Source organism: Hippopotamus amphibius, chromosome 13 (genome assembly GCF_030028045.1).
Source record: "Hippopotamus amphibius kiboko isolate mHipAmp2 chromosome 13, mHipAmp2.hap2, whole genome shotgun sequence".
Lineage (NCBI taxonomy): Eukaryota > Metazoa > Chordata > Mammalia > Artiodactyla > Hippopotamidae > Hippopotamus > Hippopotamus amphibius.
The window spans coordinates 3,679,142-3,696,634 of record NC_080198.1 but is presented as its reverse complement, the minus strand read 5'-3'; the positions used below and the strand labels follow the sequence as shown (position 1 = coordinate 3,696,634).

Sequence of the window (17,493 nt, the reverse complement as noted above, 5' to 3'; positions counted from 1 at the left end):
CAGTGTACCTCCAGCGACGTAGTGTCACGGGACAGAATATTGGCTGAATGAACAACTGAAGCTTCCTGTCCTGATGCAGGGCAGACACAAAGAAACATAAGGAAAGCCACTTCTCCTCCTTCGGAGAGAGTGTTTCTGTTTGGCTAAACGTTTACAGTGGGAAGAGCCAACGTCGCGCTCTGGGTGGGGCTGTGGGCTGTCCGTCCTGACCCTGCTCCGCAGCAGCTGTGTTACCATGGACAAGCCATTTCCCTCTCTGAGCCTCAGCCTCCTCCCCTGCCACGTGGGGGACATCCCCAGCCCACCTCACCACAAACACTGAGAGAGTGGCCCCCAGTGGGCCCCCATGCACGGGAGCCAACGTAGATCAGGGGTGTCCTGAGGACAGAACAGGACAAGGCATCTTGGGGTCTGAAACGGAGCAAGAACTCAGGATTTACACTCCTCTTTCTGCAGAGTCTGTTGAGGGAACAGAACGGGCGAGTTTTCCTGCCACCAGCTCTCCTGGCGCTTCTGGCCAGGGTGATGCGGGAGACCCGCTGTCTAAGCAGAGTTGGAATAGACCAGGGTAGGCAATTTTTTTTTGTAAAAGGCCAGAGAGTAAATATTTGAGTCTTTGTGGACCAGATGGTCTCTGTTGCAATGCTCAACTCAGCAGCTGTAGCCTAAGAGCAGCCCCCGACAATCATAAAAGAATGCATGAGGCCGCGTTCCGACAGACTGCTGTGAACAACACACGCGGCCGGCCGACCGCTGGGTCAGAGGAAACATCAAAGCCCTGCTGGCTCTGCTCTTCTCACACTGCCAGGAACCACTGGCCACCCCACATGCACTCCCGGCCAGGCCAGGCGCTGGGTGAAGCCCCTGACAGGAATGATCTCAATTCATCCCCCAGCAATCCCCTCAGGCTGGCACTGTTATCATCATCCCCATTTCACAGAGGGAGAAACGGAGGCACAGACTCCTAGACAACCTCCCAGGATCACAAAGCTCATCAGTGGTGGAGCCAGGGTCATGAGAAAATGAAGGTGCTTCCAAGTGTGTGCAGCGTGGTGTGTTGGGGGCGGCCACACGGTGACCAAACCCCACCCACCCTGGGGAACCCGCCTGCATCACTACCGCGGCAGTCCCAGCCTTTCCACAGCTGCCCCTGGAGTCCCTGCCGCCACAGCAACGCCGCTAGCACCCAGAGCTCTATGCGCGGTCCACGGCCATGCTGCCTCCTTCGCAGCGTGGCCCCAGTGGGCCAGAGGGAGGGGTTCTCACGGGAGGTGACAGGTGGTTGTGAGGAGGGAGCAGAGGGAGAAGAGCCTCTGAGCTCGGCTCCCCTCGTGCTTTATGCGGAGCGGGGTGACCTGCTGAGGGTGGCCAAGGCCTCGGGACACAAGCCACAGAGGCTCGGTGAACCCTGACGGACAGCTGAAGACGCGACGCTTCGGCCAGGCTCAGGATGGCCCTGCTCAGGACCACGGGCCCTCTCTGGAATTCAGTCCCCAAGTGGCAGGGTCTCTGTGAGGCCTGGCGTAGAGCCAACGCGTACGTGGAAGAGCCAGTCTGCAGCCAGTGATTCCATGAGACTCACAGAGGTCCTCCAGACACACCATGCTTCGCGTGTCTCTGCCTTTGCTTATCCTGTCCGGTTCCCCAACTGTCCTTCCTTCGTCTGCCTGTCCCTGCACCACCCTGACTCAGAGCCACTCTCCTTTTACTTTGCACACAATTCTAATGCAGTGTAAGGAGGCTGTTAGGGCAGCCACAACAGACAGGAACAAGAAATGAGAGCTAACAGCAAAGGTGCAGAGAGAACAATTACAAGCAGCAGAGAGAAGAACTTAAAAGGCAAAACAACCTGGGAGTCTCAGGACTGGGACAGAGAGCTGCTTGCAGCTCAGTAGCCACTGAGGCTGAGGTTACTACATCCCCGGCCTGGACATTCCGTGGCGTTCCAGACTGTGGCGGTAAATCATCAAAAATGTCACCTATATCCCATGCTGTGCAGAGTAGAGAAAGGGCTGGGCTCAGGTCAGAACCCTGGTGCCCTCTGGGCCTCTGCCACCGAGCTGCTGGGAGATCTGGCCAACTCAACCCTCCTTTCTGGATCTCACTTTTCTCGCATGTTAGATAAGGCAGTTGAACAGCTACTCCCAGTTTAAGAATGTCCTGGTTTTAGGATGGGCACATGGATAATTAAATTTTGGCAACATTCCCCTCAAGATCATTTAAATAACACACGACGGATGGGCTGCAAAGCCCTCAGCTGCTGGGAAGCTCGGCTATTCAGGATGCTCCTCACCCGAAGGATTCGGCTCTGGTCTAGTTTCCCCCTTCCTCCAGCGGTCCCCGAGTACCGGCCCCGGGCACTTCACAGAACGCGACCGTCCTGGGGCTTGGTTGGGGGCCAGGTACTTACCAGAAACAGGTGCCGGGGGCGTCTGTTTTTCCCTGTTACTTTCATCAGTGTCCCTTCCTTCAGAAACTCCTGTGGGGAGAGAAGCAGACCTCGGTGATCAGGCTGACACCCCCACGTCCTGGAGAAGGGTTGGGGGAGGTCCTTCAGGGGCAAACAAATTACGGTGCCTCCCACAGTACCAGAGAGCAGCTCACGGGGGAATTCTCAGCTTAGGAGATGTGCTCTGTGCTTGGTGGAGCGGCTCTAGAGACAGGCGTCTGGCCTTTCAGGAGCACCCACCTTAAATTACACCAACCCCAGACACTGTTCTGGCCACAGAGGGGCCCAAACAATGACTCAGTTCCTGGTTTGCTACCACAAGGATTCCAATCAGAACAGAGCCTCTGAAAGTTTGCTAGAATGGCTGAAGACCTGTGAACAGCTGCTATAGCACCCTCAATCCTGGAGGATACGAACAGACGTTTCATAAATATTCACCAAACGGATGACTCAGGCCAAAACACTAGGTGTGATTTTACACCTAAGTACAATTTCTCACCCTTTGTTTCTTGTCCTTCGTGGACTAGAATAGCTAATGAACACATTTTTGACTATTTCTGAGCTGAGTTTTATGTTTTCTATTTGGAAGTTTAAAAGTGGGTAAATTTGTCTCAAAAAAATACTATTTTTTAAAGGTTTTCTTTTGATGTGGGCCATTTAAAAAAAAAAAGTTTTTATTGACTTTGTTACAATATTGCTTCTGTTCTCTGTCTTGGTCTCTCGGCTGCAAGGCATGTGGGATCTCAGCTCCCTGACCAGGGTTCAAACCTGCACCCCTGCATGGGAAGGTGAAGTCGTAACCACTGGACCACCAAGGAAGTCCCCCAAAATGTTATTTTTAACATGCTTTGTTGGGGTTCCTGAGAGATGGTTTCCCTGATTTCCCAGCAACTGGACTAAACTAAAAATGCGGGGTGTCTCTTCTTCTTAGAGGTACATGGGACCCAAATAGCACTGTTTCTTTAAAGGCCCTGAAAGTGGAAAACCCCCGGGGAGGCAGCTGCGGGGACGGCAGAGCCCTCGTCCGCCCTCCCTCCTCCCCTTCCTCCTGGGTGAACTGCACCTGCAGCCGGGCCCGTCGGGGGCCAGCCCAGCTGAACAATGGGGCTTATCAGGGCCTGGTCCGCCTGCCAGCCTGGCCGCCCTCTGCCCCTGCCCTTGGTGGAGGTGGCACTCACCCTTCCTGGCTGGAGGAGATCCCCCTGGCCCCGCACGCTGTGCTCAATGTGGACCAGCTTCTGTATGTTTTCCTGCAGGGGGGAGCAGAGCGATGGGAGATGGTCAGGGCCCCTCGTCTCCTCCGTAAGGAGTGGCACTGCTTCCACTTCAGAGAAGGAAATGCAGCCCAGGAGGGACTTGCTCCCGCTGGTAGCAGGACCAGGAGCTGAGCCGAGCTCTGCCGGATGCCGCCCGTGTGGACTGCCCACAAGCAGGCTAGCCCCTCCGGACTGGGGTCTAACACCGCCATCTTTCTGCCCATCATGGATGGTCACTCAGCCTCACGGGGCCATCTGATACACGTCTGTCTCCCAGCCACTGCTCCTACTCTAGCCTGTGTCCCCCGTCATGCCTGGAGCACTCAGACTTCAATACCTCAACAACCCAGAAGGGATAGATACCCAAAGCCGGACGGGCTCTGTGGACCTGCAGCCTTGGGCGGTGTCTGAGAGAGAGTCACCAAGAAAACATAGCACCTGGGGAGGAAATGCTCTGTGCTCCCTGAAGAAAAACAAGCGTGCCCAGGAGCTCCCTGGGAACCCACAGTGTGTGCGGTGACACGCCCCCACCCCGCAATACTAGAAATGACAGGCACCTAAGCCATGGGCCGGAGGCCCCTTCACCTTCCGCAGGGTTGCTTCTAAAGTCAACGAACAAGGTGAACACTGTGTGCAGAGAAAAGGCTTTGAAAAGGCCTTGACACTGTCCCTAGTTAAGGGCATAAAATCCTACCCGTTAGAAATGTATAAAAGTTTTTCCACAATCGCTTATCACGTAGAAGCTGCAAGGAAACAATGCCCCCATCCTAACAGGGAGAAAAAGCTGTATCATCTACCAAAGCATAACTCTTCTTATGCCTATCAGAGAGCTCGGGTCCCAAGGCCACCGAGTGAACTGAGTCCCAAAGACGGACCAGCCCCAGCATGGAAACATGAGATGAGCGAGCTATCTCACCTTTGGCAACACACAGGGAGGAGGTGGTCGGCATAAAGAAGGGTGAGAAGAAAGCAGCTAAAATGTTAATGGATTCTTAAAGGTCAGGTGCAGGCTGGTGGGACAGTTTAGAATAACAGGGAGCCCCGGACACAAAGGGTATCTGCAGTCACTTGCAAGCTCTATTCCAGGAGTTTCTGCCACACGCTTACAAGGAAGAATGGAACCAGAGAGAAATCCCCGCCCCCCTTGGTGGTGAAGGCAAGCAGGCTACCCCTGGGGGCTGGCAGAAAACCCTGCCCACTTCCCCAGGCCCTTCTCTCGGACAAAACCCTTCAGCCACTGGGGGAGGTGCGGCAACCCTCCCACTCCCAGAGCCCAGGTGGAGAGCCTCCCACTGCTTCTGGGGAAAGGGCAGAGGCAAAAGAGATCTGTTCCAACAAGAGGTGGGTAACCTCTCAGGCCCAGGATCATGCACCAACACAGAGCAGAAACCTGTCCAAGACCTGCCACAGACACACGGCAGATTTTTGCTGCCACGCAGAGGAGGGGCAGCAATGCCGAGAGCACCTGGCTCACAGGCCCTACTTAAGACTGAGGCTTCTCCAGATGAGCTGTGGTCTCCCCCTGAGAAGGGGCAAGAACACGGAGATCCCTTCTGTGGTGCAGAGATTGCTCAAAGCTGAAGATGGAGCAGGAATACGAGAAAACTCTCCAGCACCTCAGGCCTGACAAACAGCATCCAGTAATGGTGGGTGGCCCCCTTCCAGAGAAGCACAAAGTGTGTGGGGCTCAGAAGGTGAGGATGGTGACAACAAAACCTCAACCCAGCTCAAACACCGGCTGGACTGAGGCAACTCCTACCCCTGATGTGAACGGCATGAGTGAAAAAGAGGCATGTCCACTGCTGGAGGTAGATCCTATTTTCCTCAGTCTCTACAGTTCTTCCACACATAATGTCTGGTGTTCAAATGTTACAGGAAACACAAAACACAAGGAAGAGCCCCAACTCATTTTCAAGAGATAAAGTGTTCAAGAAACCAGAATGTGAGGTGACAGAGATGCTGGAGCCATCAGACAGGGACATTAGGATAACTATGATGCATATGTTAAAGGAGTTCGTGGAAAAGGTAGACAGCATGCACGCACAGACGGCATCTCAGCAGAGATGGAAACTGTACAAGAGAGGGAAATGTGAAAAATAAAAAATATGATATCGGAAAAGAAGAATTCCTTTGATAGGCTTAGCAGCAAGTGAACACAGCTGAGGAAAGAATGAATGAACTTGGAGATAGGTAAGCTGAGATTCACCAAACTGAAATACAAAGAGAAAACAGAGTATGGGGGGAGGTGGTGGGGAAGAACAGAGCATCCAAGAGAATTTTCCAAAATTTATGAACAACAACAAACCACGGGTCCAGGAAGCTTGAGAATCACAACAGGATACATGCCGCGCCCCCTCCAACACAGGCATACTTAGGTATCAGTCAAACTTCTAAAAGTCAAATGTAAAGGGATCTTGAAGGCAGCCAGTAAAAAAGGGGCACGATACATAAAGGAGATTAGTACAAGCACTGCAGCAGATTTCTTACCGGAAACTAGGCAGGCCGTGGCGTCTTTACACTACGGAAAGAATATACTGGTCACCCCAGATCTCTACACCCAGGAAAAGTATTTTTCGAGGAGGAAGGTAAATTGATTAATCACATAAATGGATGTTGGATGGCAGGAGCCAGGCTTCTCCCTGCTGGAGTGGAAATTCACAGATAAGCCAGGGAGGAGGCTGGAGTGACCCATTTGGTAACAACTGGAGTTGAAGACATCAGTAAGAACTCATATTTAGCTTAATAGAGATGGTTATGTATAGAAATAGCTATAGATACGAGTATATGCCCAGGTTGGTGTGTACACATCTATTTATTTGCTCTATAGCTAAGAGACTCTAGAAGAAATGATACCCCAGTAGCAATGAGCATACCTGGTGCCCAGATCTCGGTTTCTAATACCATTATCCAATTAAAGGAACCAAGGCTCCTTGGAGAAATAGCTGATTCTAGGACTGGGGCAGGAAATACACAACGTAAGCCTGGAGCATCATGTGGTGCCAGGAAGCAAGGAAGTGCTCAAAAAATAAACAAAATAAGAGTCCTCACCCAAACCCACATTGATGGGGGTATGTGAAAGGGGCACAGGAACAAACTGGCCAGGCTCCCACTGGCCAAAGCTGCAACAACTTGAGAAATAAAATAAATAAAGTAAATGAGATTAGAACTCAAACATAAAATAAATATCCATGAGTTCTTACTGATATAATTTATTTAGAATTAGTAAATGAGGGAGAAGAGACAAATCTCCCTTGCAGAAGAATTCCAGATAATTTACCTAGATACTCTGCCCTCAAGGAGAGGGAGCAGAATTCCCCATTCCTTAAATGTGGGCTGTGCATAGTGACTTTTCTCCAAAGAGTATGGGCAGGGCAGCCGGGGGTGCAGCTGTACATGGAGAAATCTGACGAACACAGCCTTGGCCAAGTGGTTACAGTCAACATCAACAGTCACACATCGCGTTGCCAGTATGTATCCTTCATACGATACGATCAGAGTAGCACTTTCTGTGCTCTCCCTCCCCCTAAACTATAAACCTAGTCTAATGATGAGAAAAACATCAGACAAATTCCAACAGAGGGCATCCTACGCAATACCTGACTGGTATTCTTCAAAACTGTCAAAGTCATCGAAAACAAAGGAAGTCCGAGAAACTGTCATAGCCAAGAGGAGCCTAAGGAAACATGATGTCTAAATGTGATGCAATATCCTGGATGAGAACCTGGAGCAAACATTAGGCAAAAACTAAGGAAATCTGAATGAACTATGGTCTTTAGTTAATAAGACTGTATCAACATTAGTTCTTTACTGTAACAAAGGTACCATGTTAATATAAGAGGTTAGTAAGAAGGGAAACTGTAGCATGCATGAGAACTTTCTGAATATTCTCAATTATACAGAAACTGAGAGTTTTGCAGAAATACAGAAATTTACAGTCTTCTGTAAATTTAATTGTTACCCCGAAAAGCTCTATTCAGAAAGTAGAATGGTAGCAGCCAGGGGTGGGGGAGAGGCGGGGTTGGTGTGTTTCAGACTAGGTGTTGGATGGTATGTGGGTCCAATTTTGGATTAGTGGGGTGGTGGGATCTGGCTCTTCCTAGAAATCATACCCCTAGCTATGACCCTTGTGAGAAATTATGGCAATGGTTTGATGTGAGCATAAACCCCAAGTGAATGCTGCCTCCTCCAGGAAGCCTCCCCTGGTCCTCACAACCAATAAGCACTTTCCATAGTCTACTGAAGGCCATGTAGATGCATGGAAGACTCTGCAAAAAGGGGGACTGGTACCATCAAACATATTTTAATAGGATCACTCTGGCTGCCAGATGGAGAAAAGAATGGCAGGGCTGGGAGGTGATGAGGCCTGAGCTGGGTGGTGACCCGGGGGAGGGAGAGGCAGAGCTCCAGTCCATCCTTCAGGAACACTCACAGCCGCTGAGCTCTGCCTTGGGGTTGGGTTTATCTGGACCCGCCTGCCTACAGCCCAGGTAGAGCTCGATCCCAGCAGGCGTGAGGTAGAGGCTACTAGTCCAGAGCAGGCCTGATGCAGTGTCCGCAGGCAGCTGGAGAGAAAACGGCCAGCCTGTGCATCTGAGCGCAGCATCCAGCCTGACCCCTGGAGAAAGCCATGAGGACGTTTGGCCATGGGCTACTCCAGTTCCTCTGCCAGGTGGGGGCTGTGTGCAGGAGCTCGCCACAGGAGGGAAGACACAGCCCTTCCTGACCTAGTTTTTCTTTTTGGAAGCAAAGGCATCCCTCCTTAAAGGGAAGTATGGAGAGCCCAGCCCATCTGCTGCTACATCATGACAGGGCGGTGACTCCAAAGCACCTTTGTTTTTTGGTTACATGAGGGAAATCTCACTGTATGTACAAAATGCCAAAATGCCAAAGAGCAGGGAGCTCGTGGACATCGGCGGGGGGGAGGGCCTGATGACAACAGTGTGTCTGACCCACTGGATTTCGCACCCAGCTGGCTTCAGCCTCCACACTTGCACACACCTCCACCAGCCACCCTGACCTCCCCCCACAGACTCTTTTCCGACCGTGCCTATGCGGTTCCCATCTTCTAGCCACGCTGGGTGACCCTCTGAACTCTGACACATCCAGCACTTTCCCATCTCCCTGCCTGTGCCCAGGCCAGGCCTTCTTCCTGGACCACCTGTGCTCCCGCTGCCTTCATGGCACGTGCACAGTCCTCCCTGTGGGGGCACCTCCTGTATCATCGCTTCTCACAATCCCCATTGGAAAGATGAATCCCTTCTCTGAAACTTGCAGCACTTTCTCTCTCTCTCTCTCTCTCTCTCTCTCTCACGATGTTTATCTTAGTTCTTCATGTCCACGTTTCTACTGCTCAACTAAGCGATGATTTCCTCAAGGATTCATGTCTCCTTTCTGTATATCCAGACCCCAGCACAGGGCCTGACATAACAGCAAGTGTCCAAGAGATGTTATTTCCCTTCCCCTTTTTCTACCTGTGGTTGACTCACTATAAAGACGCTCCGTGCACCTGCTACAGCAACGCTGAGCAACAGTTCAGCACACATACCACTGTCACTCCCACCTCTGCCTGTGGAAGACATCACTAATTGATCACTGAACTCTTTCTCACTGAGCTAGGACTCAGCATCAGAATCATTCTCAACACACAGCTCTAGCATATATACAGCTTAGAGGAGCAGAAAATATGTGGACACAAGCAACCATGGTAACCACTGGAACACAGTTGGGAGGAGGGATAAAGCTGGTCATCCTGGACAGAAACCCAGTAAACATCTGACCAGTGTCTCTCGAACGCAGAGTCACACAGTCAGAAACAGGTGTGCTCTCAGAGCTCACGTGTTCTTGTGGATGAGCGGCTCTCAAACTTCTGTGGGCCCAAAATTTACCTGGGGTGCTTGCTTAAAATGCCTATCTCTGAACCCTACCCCAGAAGTTCCAACTGGGAAGATGGAAGGCGTGCCCAGGAATCTGTAGTTTATAGCACACTCCAGGGGCTGATGCAGATGTTCTCAGACTAGAGTCTGGGCACTACTTATCAGGTCTGTGCCAGTCTGCAGCCTCCCTCATGGTTCACATAAATAAACTGGAGACCCAGAGAGGGACACACAGTACCTGAGGTGACACAGCAAGTGTCAGGGTCAGAACCCACAGCTCTTTGCAAGATGCTATGAGATAAATGGTTGCCTGCACCCCCCACCAAGACGTGGGCTATCACAAGGCAGACCTGGGCAGGGCGGAGGCACTCCTGGAACCTGCACCCACGGCAAGGTGCCCAGGGCCAGACTTACCCCTTGCTCCATGCTGTCATTGGCACGGTCTGTGACCTTGGAGATGAAGGTCAGCGCACCTACAGAGAGAAGCAGAGCGCTGGGCCTCCTGGGGCGGGCCGGGCTAGCTGCCACCTGCTCGCCTCCTCCCCCCGAGGTCCCCCTGCAAGGTCTTGTATGTGGGTGGCACCAGTTCTTCCCACCACGGGGTCAGGTCGCTGGCCCAATCCCGGCTTAACCACCGCTGCTTAAGTGATCTTGACAGTAATGTGACCCCCCTGTACCTCAGTTTCCCTGGCTGCACATGGAATATGTTAAAACACAGACTGCCCTGGCAGGTCAAAGCAGGGACAGCCACACAGAACTGGGAAGAAACAGGGAGTCTGGGTGAGTTTTTTAGACCTGGCACCCCGTCCTGTCACTGAATTCTGGTCACCCCTTTCTTCTCCTCTAACTGGACGTTAGCCCACCTCAGGGAGTCCTCGTGGGACTGGGCAGCCCTGAAGGCCTCACGCCCCCTGCACACCTCGCTGGCAGGGAGAGGGCTGTGTTGTGTGCCTGGGAACTGGGGTAGAGTCCAGAGTTGGGAAGAGGGGCCCAAACAGGAATGCATCCCCTTCCTCTGGGTTCACATCCGGACTTACCTTGCGTGTGATCGTACTCAGCCGAGTCTGGGCAAAGGTTATTTAAATAGTCTGCAGACAGAACAAGAGGCGGGAGTCAGTTTGCCCTGGTGAGGCCTGCCCCTCATGTCCGCAGAAGGAGCCCCTCTGTGTCCAGAGATGGAAGAAGACTTCCAGAAGAACAAGGTGTACACCCTCTCTCCTGTCAGCCCACCACACTAGCACAAAACCAGGCCCCCAGAATCACAGCCACCACCGCTAGTCACTCCTTCACTCATTCTGCAAATGTCTATTCAGTGCCCGCGGTGCGCCTGGCACTGTGGTATGCCTGAAGCAGCACCGTCTGCTGGGCGAGGCAGATGTGACCACCAACCCGGTAGAGTGTGATGTGCTAGACCCTTAACACATTTATACCCATAAGGCTCAACACGGGCTGGTCTTGCTCAGCTACCTCTCTGTGCCAACTTCTTCACTGGGGCAATGTTGGCAGTCTTTCTACTTCTTGAATATGCCAAACTTGCTCAGACCCCAGGGCCTTTGCACTTTCCTCCACCTCGTACTCTCTTCTTCCAGGTCTTCGTACCACTCACGTCCTCACTTCACTGAGATCTCTGTTCAATCTTACCTCGTCAGACAGGTCTTCCCTGAGGGCTGGATCTAATGCAGCAGCCCTATTGCCATGAATGTCCTTAATCTGCTTTATTTTTCTCTAAAGCTCTTATCATGGACATATTATATTTTTATTTCCGTATTTGTTAAAGTATAAGCTCCATAGCGTCACAGAGTTTGACTGTTTAATTCACTTCTACCTTTCCAGCATATAGCACAGAGCCTGGTACACAGTAGGTGCCTAAGACATACTGGTTTGATTAGATGAATAACTCCTCCATCCCCTGGCCCTAATGTCTTTTCTTACAGCCTGGTCACTCCCTGGAGTTACACGTATCTCTCTCTGTGTGTAGTTCCGTCTCCCCAGCCAGAGCACCAGCCCCTGGGCCAGGGATCTCTGTCCACGCGGGAGGCAGTTGCTCAGGACAGAGGTAAGGGGGTTTCTGGCAGGCAGAGGGAGGGGATGGGATGACATTTTCAGGGGAGAGTTTGTAGAGAAGGAAGAAAAGAGGAGCTGGGACTGAGCCCCAAGAATCACTGACATTTATGGGGCTGTGGAGAGGAGAGCGGCCTACAGAGACGGAGACGGAGCAGTCAGAGAGGCCAGAGCGAGGCAGGTGGAGAGTACACCACAGAAGCTCCGGGAGGAAAGGGCTTCAAGAAGCAGGAAGCGGTCAGTGGCCAAGCCACAGTGAGAGCCAGCAGGTCCAAGGGGGAAAACATCCGCTGATTCAGGAGGGCTTTGGTGATAAGACAGCTTTAGGGAAATAAGACCCACTGAGCCAGGGAGGAAATGCAGGTCAGGGGAAGGCGAGTTCCTGTGTGTTACGATGGGAGAGGCTGAAAGGAGACGCAGCAGGTGGCCATTCAGGCAGGTTTCCACGTGGCAGCTCAGCCTGAGGGAAGGTGGTGGAGAGAAGGTGGTGTCCGGGCCTGGCACCTCCACAGGGGCAGGGGCAGGGGCAGGACTGACAGCATCCTCCCCACCCCTCCCTGCCACAGTGGGAGGGAAGGTCGTCATCACATACCTTGCCAGGCCTCCCCCACACCTCTGCAGGTGCCTTTCCCTCCCTGCACCACCTCGGTGCATCTTGACCTTCCATGGGGCCCACCTGTGAGGAGCACTTGGTACTGGAACAGGCGCTGAACCACCCTTAGCAGCCGGTGCTTCACGTTCTGGCCACCTCCTTGCTGACTCTGCTGCTCCCAAGAGACGGGAGAACAAAACTCCATCAGAGACCCCTGCCTGAGAGCTCCGGGCTCACGGCATCCCACATGAGCCCATCCACACAGGTCTCATCCAAGCCTTCTCCTGGCCAGGCTGAGCATCTCCAAAACCAGGTTCCCCTCCTCCAGGATGTCCTCCCAGATTAGCGCCGCCCTGCTCTGACAGTTCATTCCTTCAGGCTCACAGACTGTGCTACACTCAGTTACGTGTCTCTCCCACCCCCTGCTTTGCATCTAGTGTTAGTGATAGAAGAAAGTCTCTAATTTTGCTGCCCAGTAACTGGATTCCCAGTTGGTGGTCATTTGTTGGTCACTCCAATGGCTTAGGGCCCCAGCTTGCTTTGTGCCTCTCTCCTGGACAGGAGAACAGCCACTAAGCCCCTCCCCGTGGCTGGTGCTCAGAGCTGCTACCGATGGCCCAATGGGAGATGTTCTGGGCTTTCCCTCCTGCTGGGTCACCCTTCCCCCCCACCTCCTCGGTCTGCCCCTCTGCCCCACTAAGAAGCCCCACTGATTTGCATTCAGCCCTTCCATGCCCACCCCCACCCCTGCATCCTCAGAGTAGGTTCTTGGAGGGCCGAGGACCCACCTCAAATTCTCGGACGGCAGCTGCCAGCCGGGGGGTGTGGAGGCAGGTCTCACCCAGCAGACTCAGGTACCTGTCGAACTGCAGGATGTGAGTGGCGTGGTGCTCAAACTCCTGCTCCCGGGCCAGGAAGACATCGGCCACGTTCTGCTGGCCCTCCCTGCAGCCAAGGGCGGCGGGGTGGGGAAAGGACAGCGAGAATTCAGCCTTGTGACCACACAGTGTTGGATGGTGAAGGCTGGCATTACATCCTGGGTGGGGATCCCGGGTCGACCCTCCCACAGTTGTTTTACTTTGGGCGGACGACCTAACACCTCCATGTCTGGGCTTCCCCACCAGTCAAATGGTGACACCATCTCACAGGGTGGGGTTTTTACCACCCCCCTGCATTCCCCAAGGCAATGAGGTGGGGGTGAGGGTTCAGGGCCGCTCACCAGTGTGACAGCCTCTCCTCCAGCTCCTCCAGGATCCCCTGGTGAAGGTCGCGGATGGCTGGGAGCTCACTCAGGCCATGTCGCAGCTCCTCCCTGGCCAACGTGTCCTTGCCCTCCTGGTCCGTCCCATCCAAGGCCCTCATGACAGCTCCGTGGAAATCCTGAAACCCCGAGAGGACTGTTACACATGAGTCACAGGACTGAGCACAGTCCCCCTGGCAGCTTCCCCGTGGCTTTGGAATCCTGGCTCCATACTGACGGCACAGGACCTCAGGCCAGTGTCTCAGACCCTGTGAAACGGGGGTGACAACACGCACCTGGTGATCACAGCTAACTGATACCCAAAGAGCCCCACAGCTCGTGGTGTGGAGCAGGTTTAAAGCATGCTCACTCCTCCCTTCCTTGTGGGAACGTGGATGCACACTCTTCTTTTACAAGATGGGTAAGAAGTGGGGTAATTCCTTCTCTGAAGAAATATAAAGCTCTTGCTTTACAATTATCCATCTTTGAAGAGGTTCATGGGCTGCTCTTTCAAAACAAAGTCTAAAGAAACCATAGGTGTCTGCTCCCTGGTGTAAAAATGGTGAGGATGGTGACTATGTAACAACATTCAGGCATAGTGCTGAGAAATCAAGAAGGGGTACAAAACTGTCTTCCCGCCCCAACATGGCTGTATAAAAAATGAATACAGGAAAAAGATGAAAGGAAATGGAATGAAATGTAAACAGTGACAGTGTCAGGGGTATGGAATTAGGAATTATTTTTTTCCCTTCTTGTCTCTATTTTCTAAAATTTCTGTATCATGATTACTTACTTTAAAAAATTAAATTTAATAAACATTAAAATTATAAAGAATGTACAACTTCTCTGTCACAACAAAAATATCTGATCTTCAAAAACACACGCTTATGCGAGGCCCAGCACTATAGTTTTTTTTTAAATAAATTTATTTATTTATTTATGTATTGGCTGTGTTGGGTGTTGCTGCTGCGCACGGGCTTTCTCTAGTTGTGCTCTAGTAGCGGGGGCTACTCTTCATTGCAGTGCGTGCACTTATTGCAGTGGCTTCTCTTGTTGCAAAGCATGTGCTGTAGGCATGTGGGCTTCAGTAGTTGTGGCACGTGGGCTCAGTAGTTGTGGCTTGCGAGCTCTAGAGCACAGGTGCAGTAGTTGTGGCACACGGGCTTAGCTGCTCCGCAGCATGTGGGATCTTCCCGGACCAGGGCTCAAATCCATGTTCCCAGCATTGGCAGGTGGATTCTTAACTACTATCGCCACTAGAGAAGTCCCTATAGTTTTAAATACATGGAATATCCTGAAACCACCTTGAACCACGAAGCAACGCACATCAGGTGAATCTCAGCATCAGAAGTCGTGATCTGGCCATGGTCCAGCCCAAACCCAGAAGGTCAAGTCACCTTTTCAACACTCAGGAAGGACGACTACCCTGGCTTGTTCAACAGCCTCCCTGATGGGGAACTCATTCCTTGGTAAGACCACTGATTCCATTGCTGAACAGTCTTCACTGTTAGAAAAGTTTCTTTACGTAGAGATCTAAAAAGGGCAAGTGCCTGAGAGGCGGGGAAGTGGGATGAGGCAGAGGGAGGGAAAAGATAGGGAAAGAAAGAGAACTGAGAAAGCAGAGGGAGGGGCGCTGGTGGAGAGAGAGAGATGAGAAGGGAGGGGCAGAGGCCCAGGGAGACTCTCTGACTGCCCCGGGACGTCTGTAAAGAGGCCACTGTGCTCCAGGCGGGACAGCAGATGTGGAGGTTACAAAGGTCTCCACTTCAACACCTCACCCCGTCCTGCACTGACCTCCTGTCACCACAACCTGCTCTGCTGGGAACAGCAAGGGGGACACGGGGAGGGCGGCCATCCTGGCTTGCAGTCCCAAGGAGGGGGGATGAGCTGGTCCTGCCTGAGGCCAGCCCTCACCGGCCCCATCACTCAGGTCGGAAACTCTGGGTTCTCTGGGCAGAGAGCCTGTGTGTCCTCAAGTGGAGGCCACACGCTTGAGCCGTAAGTAGAAACTGAATCCTATTGTAACTGAGCTACCAGAGCCTTTTTTAAAAGCAAGTTTTGGCGGGTGGAGAAAGCGTAAACGACGGAGGGCAGCTAGGTGGGAAGGGCAGCCAGCAGCGGTGGTAATGAATTCTTATTTCTGCCCACAGCTGGCTCTGGGACACCGGGGTCGTTCTGAACCTGGAGGGGAGGTTTCCCTGCTGACCTGGCACGGGAGGACCTACCCATTCCTTCCTTAGAGTCTCTGTATATATTAGGACCCAGCCGCCAGCCTCGCAGGGTCTCCTCAGCCTTGGAATCCCAGAGAAAGAGAGAAAACCCTTCCTGCCTGGCAGCTGGTTGACAGAGGACTGTAACACACTCCCTCATTGGCTCTGTGCCAGGTTCCAGTCCAGACACCCCAGGAGTGACCAACCTATGTGATCAACGGGCAAGCTGTCAACCTATCTGAGCCTCCGTTTCCCCATCTGTAAAATGGGGATAACAGCACCACCAAGTATATACAGTGTGAGGCTCATTCTGATGTTTAAAACTGCTTTGTAAACTGTGAAGCGCTATTCCTGTAGCAGTAATGGTTTTAGTCTAGATATGACATCTTCAGAGTAGGGCCACCTCTGTTTGTTTCCTCCCCTGTTTCTGAAGTCCAGCAGAGCATGTGACACAGAGGAGGTTTATCATGCTTGCTGATGGATGGACTGCAGGGCCCTTATTTAACAGAAAAGGAGAGTGAGTCATGGGGGAGCCAAGACCCGAATCGAGTCACCCTGACATGCAGACCCAAGTACACGGAAGGGGGTGGGGAGAGAGGTGGGGGGGAAGGACAAGCAAAGACAAGGCTGACGGTTGTATTTGCATCACACTCCAGGGAGCTTAAATATTAATGGCTTTACAAGCCGGTTTCTCACCTGTAATTAATTCTCACTCAATTGACTCAGCCGCCACAGAGGGAGGAAGCGGGTAGAAAATCCATGGCCCTCATCTCCTTATCACTCAACAATGTCCCAAGCACCTGCTCTGCCCCAGGCCCTGAGGGGAGGGTGGCAGCAGAAGAGATGCTGTTCTGCCCTCAAAGAGTGTGCAATCCAGGGGAAAAGTGTGAGCAAAACGATGACGTCAACACAGGGGTGTAAGTGTTGTGATGGGAGAAGCACAGGGGCTGTGCAGACCTCGGGAAGGAGACCCGGCTTAGCTCCAGGGAGGCAATGCCCACACTGAGACAAGAGGGGGTGTGTTCCAGGTGCGGGGACAGCAAGTGCAAAGGCCCTGAGGTGGAGGAGGAACTGAGTTGGGTGTGGTTTGGGTGCCGTGGGTGTGTGCACGTGTGCGTGTGTGTGTGTGTGTACACATGCTGCACACAGGATTGGAACATGATGATGCTGGAGGGTCAGATGGGACCCTTCCACAGGGCCCTGCAGTCTTCTTAAGGTACTTGGGTTTCATCCTGGGATGATGGGGAACCAATGAAGGGTGCTAAGAGGGGATCAAAGTGACTGGATATCTGTCTTTAAAAAGTTCACATTGTTGGGAGAACAAACTGGAGGTGGCAAGAATGAGAGACCAGTAAGACGGTCATTCCAGTCGTCTAGAACAGGGGAGAGGCCAGAACACAATGGTGCCACCAGGGCAGAGAGTGCATGGAGAAGAGCTGGTAAGGAGTACGAAGTGACCACCCCCTGCCTGCAGGGTCCAGCCCAGACCCCTGGGGCACCAGAGGCCTTCCTGACCGGGTCCACCTCTTACATACGCGCCTTCCCAGCATCATGTGCAGTTCCTGCCCCAACCTTTGAGGGCTCTAGAGAACAAGGATGAGTCCTTGTCTATCTAGACGGTTGCCTCCATGTGATCGGGGACAAGTCACTCCATCACCATGGACCTCAATTTCCCCCTCTGCTAAATGGGGACACATATACCTTCTGCACGGGGTTTCTGCAGACCTCCTTCTGTCATGTTTTAGGAAGATTTGTTTCTGGGTCTTGCTTCTCCCCTAGACTGAGTGGTACTTATCTCTGTGCCCCCAGCAC

The 17,493-nt window shown here is 52.5% G+C and overlaps 1 protein-coding gene across 4 annotated transcripts in view; it reads right to left on the bottom strand.

Annotated features, from left to right (window-relative positions):
* The window catches only part of FGD5 (FYVE, RhoGEF and PH domain containing 5), a 116,693-nt gene that overhangs the window by 18,367 nt on the left and 80,833 nt on the right, over nt 1-17,493 (bottom strand). For 2 of the 4 annotated variants that reach the window (XM_057706577.1, XM_057706581.1), the window contains exons 6-12: nt 13,451-13,611; nt 13,020-13,176; nt 12,316-12,403; nt 10,616-10,666; nt 9,993-10,051; nt 3,628-3,699; nt 2,411-2,479 (exon numbers count right to left, since the gene is read on the bottom strand). In XM_057706577.1, the coding sequence (XP_057562560.1) occupies nt 2,411-2,479; nt 3,628-3,699; nt 9,993-10,051; nt 10,616-10,666; nt 12,316-12,403; nt 13,020-13,176; nt 13,451-13,611 (657 nt within the window). The remainder of the gene's footprint in view (nt 1-2,410; nt 2,480-3,627; nt 3,700-9,992; nt 10,052-10,615; nt 10,667-12,315; nt 12,404-13,019; nt 13,177-13,450; nt 13,612-17,493) is intronic. The other 2 variants (XM_057706578.1, XM_057706580.1) reach the window with 2 other exon arrangements.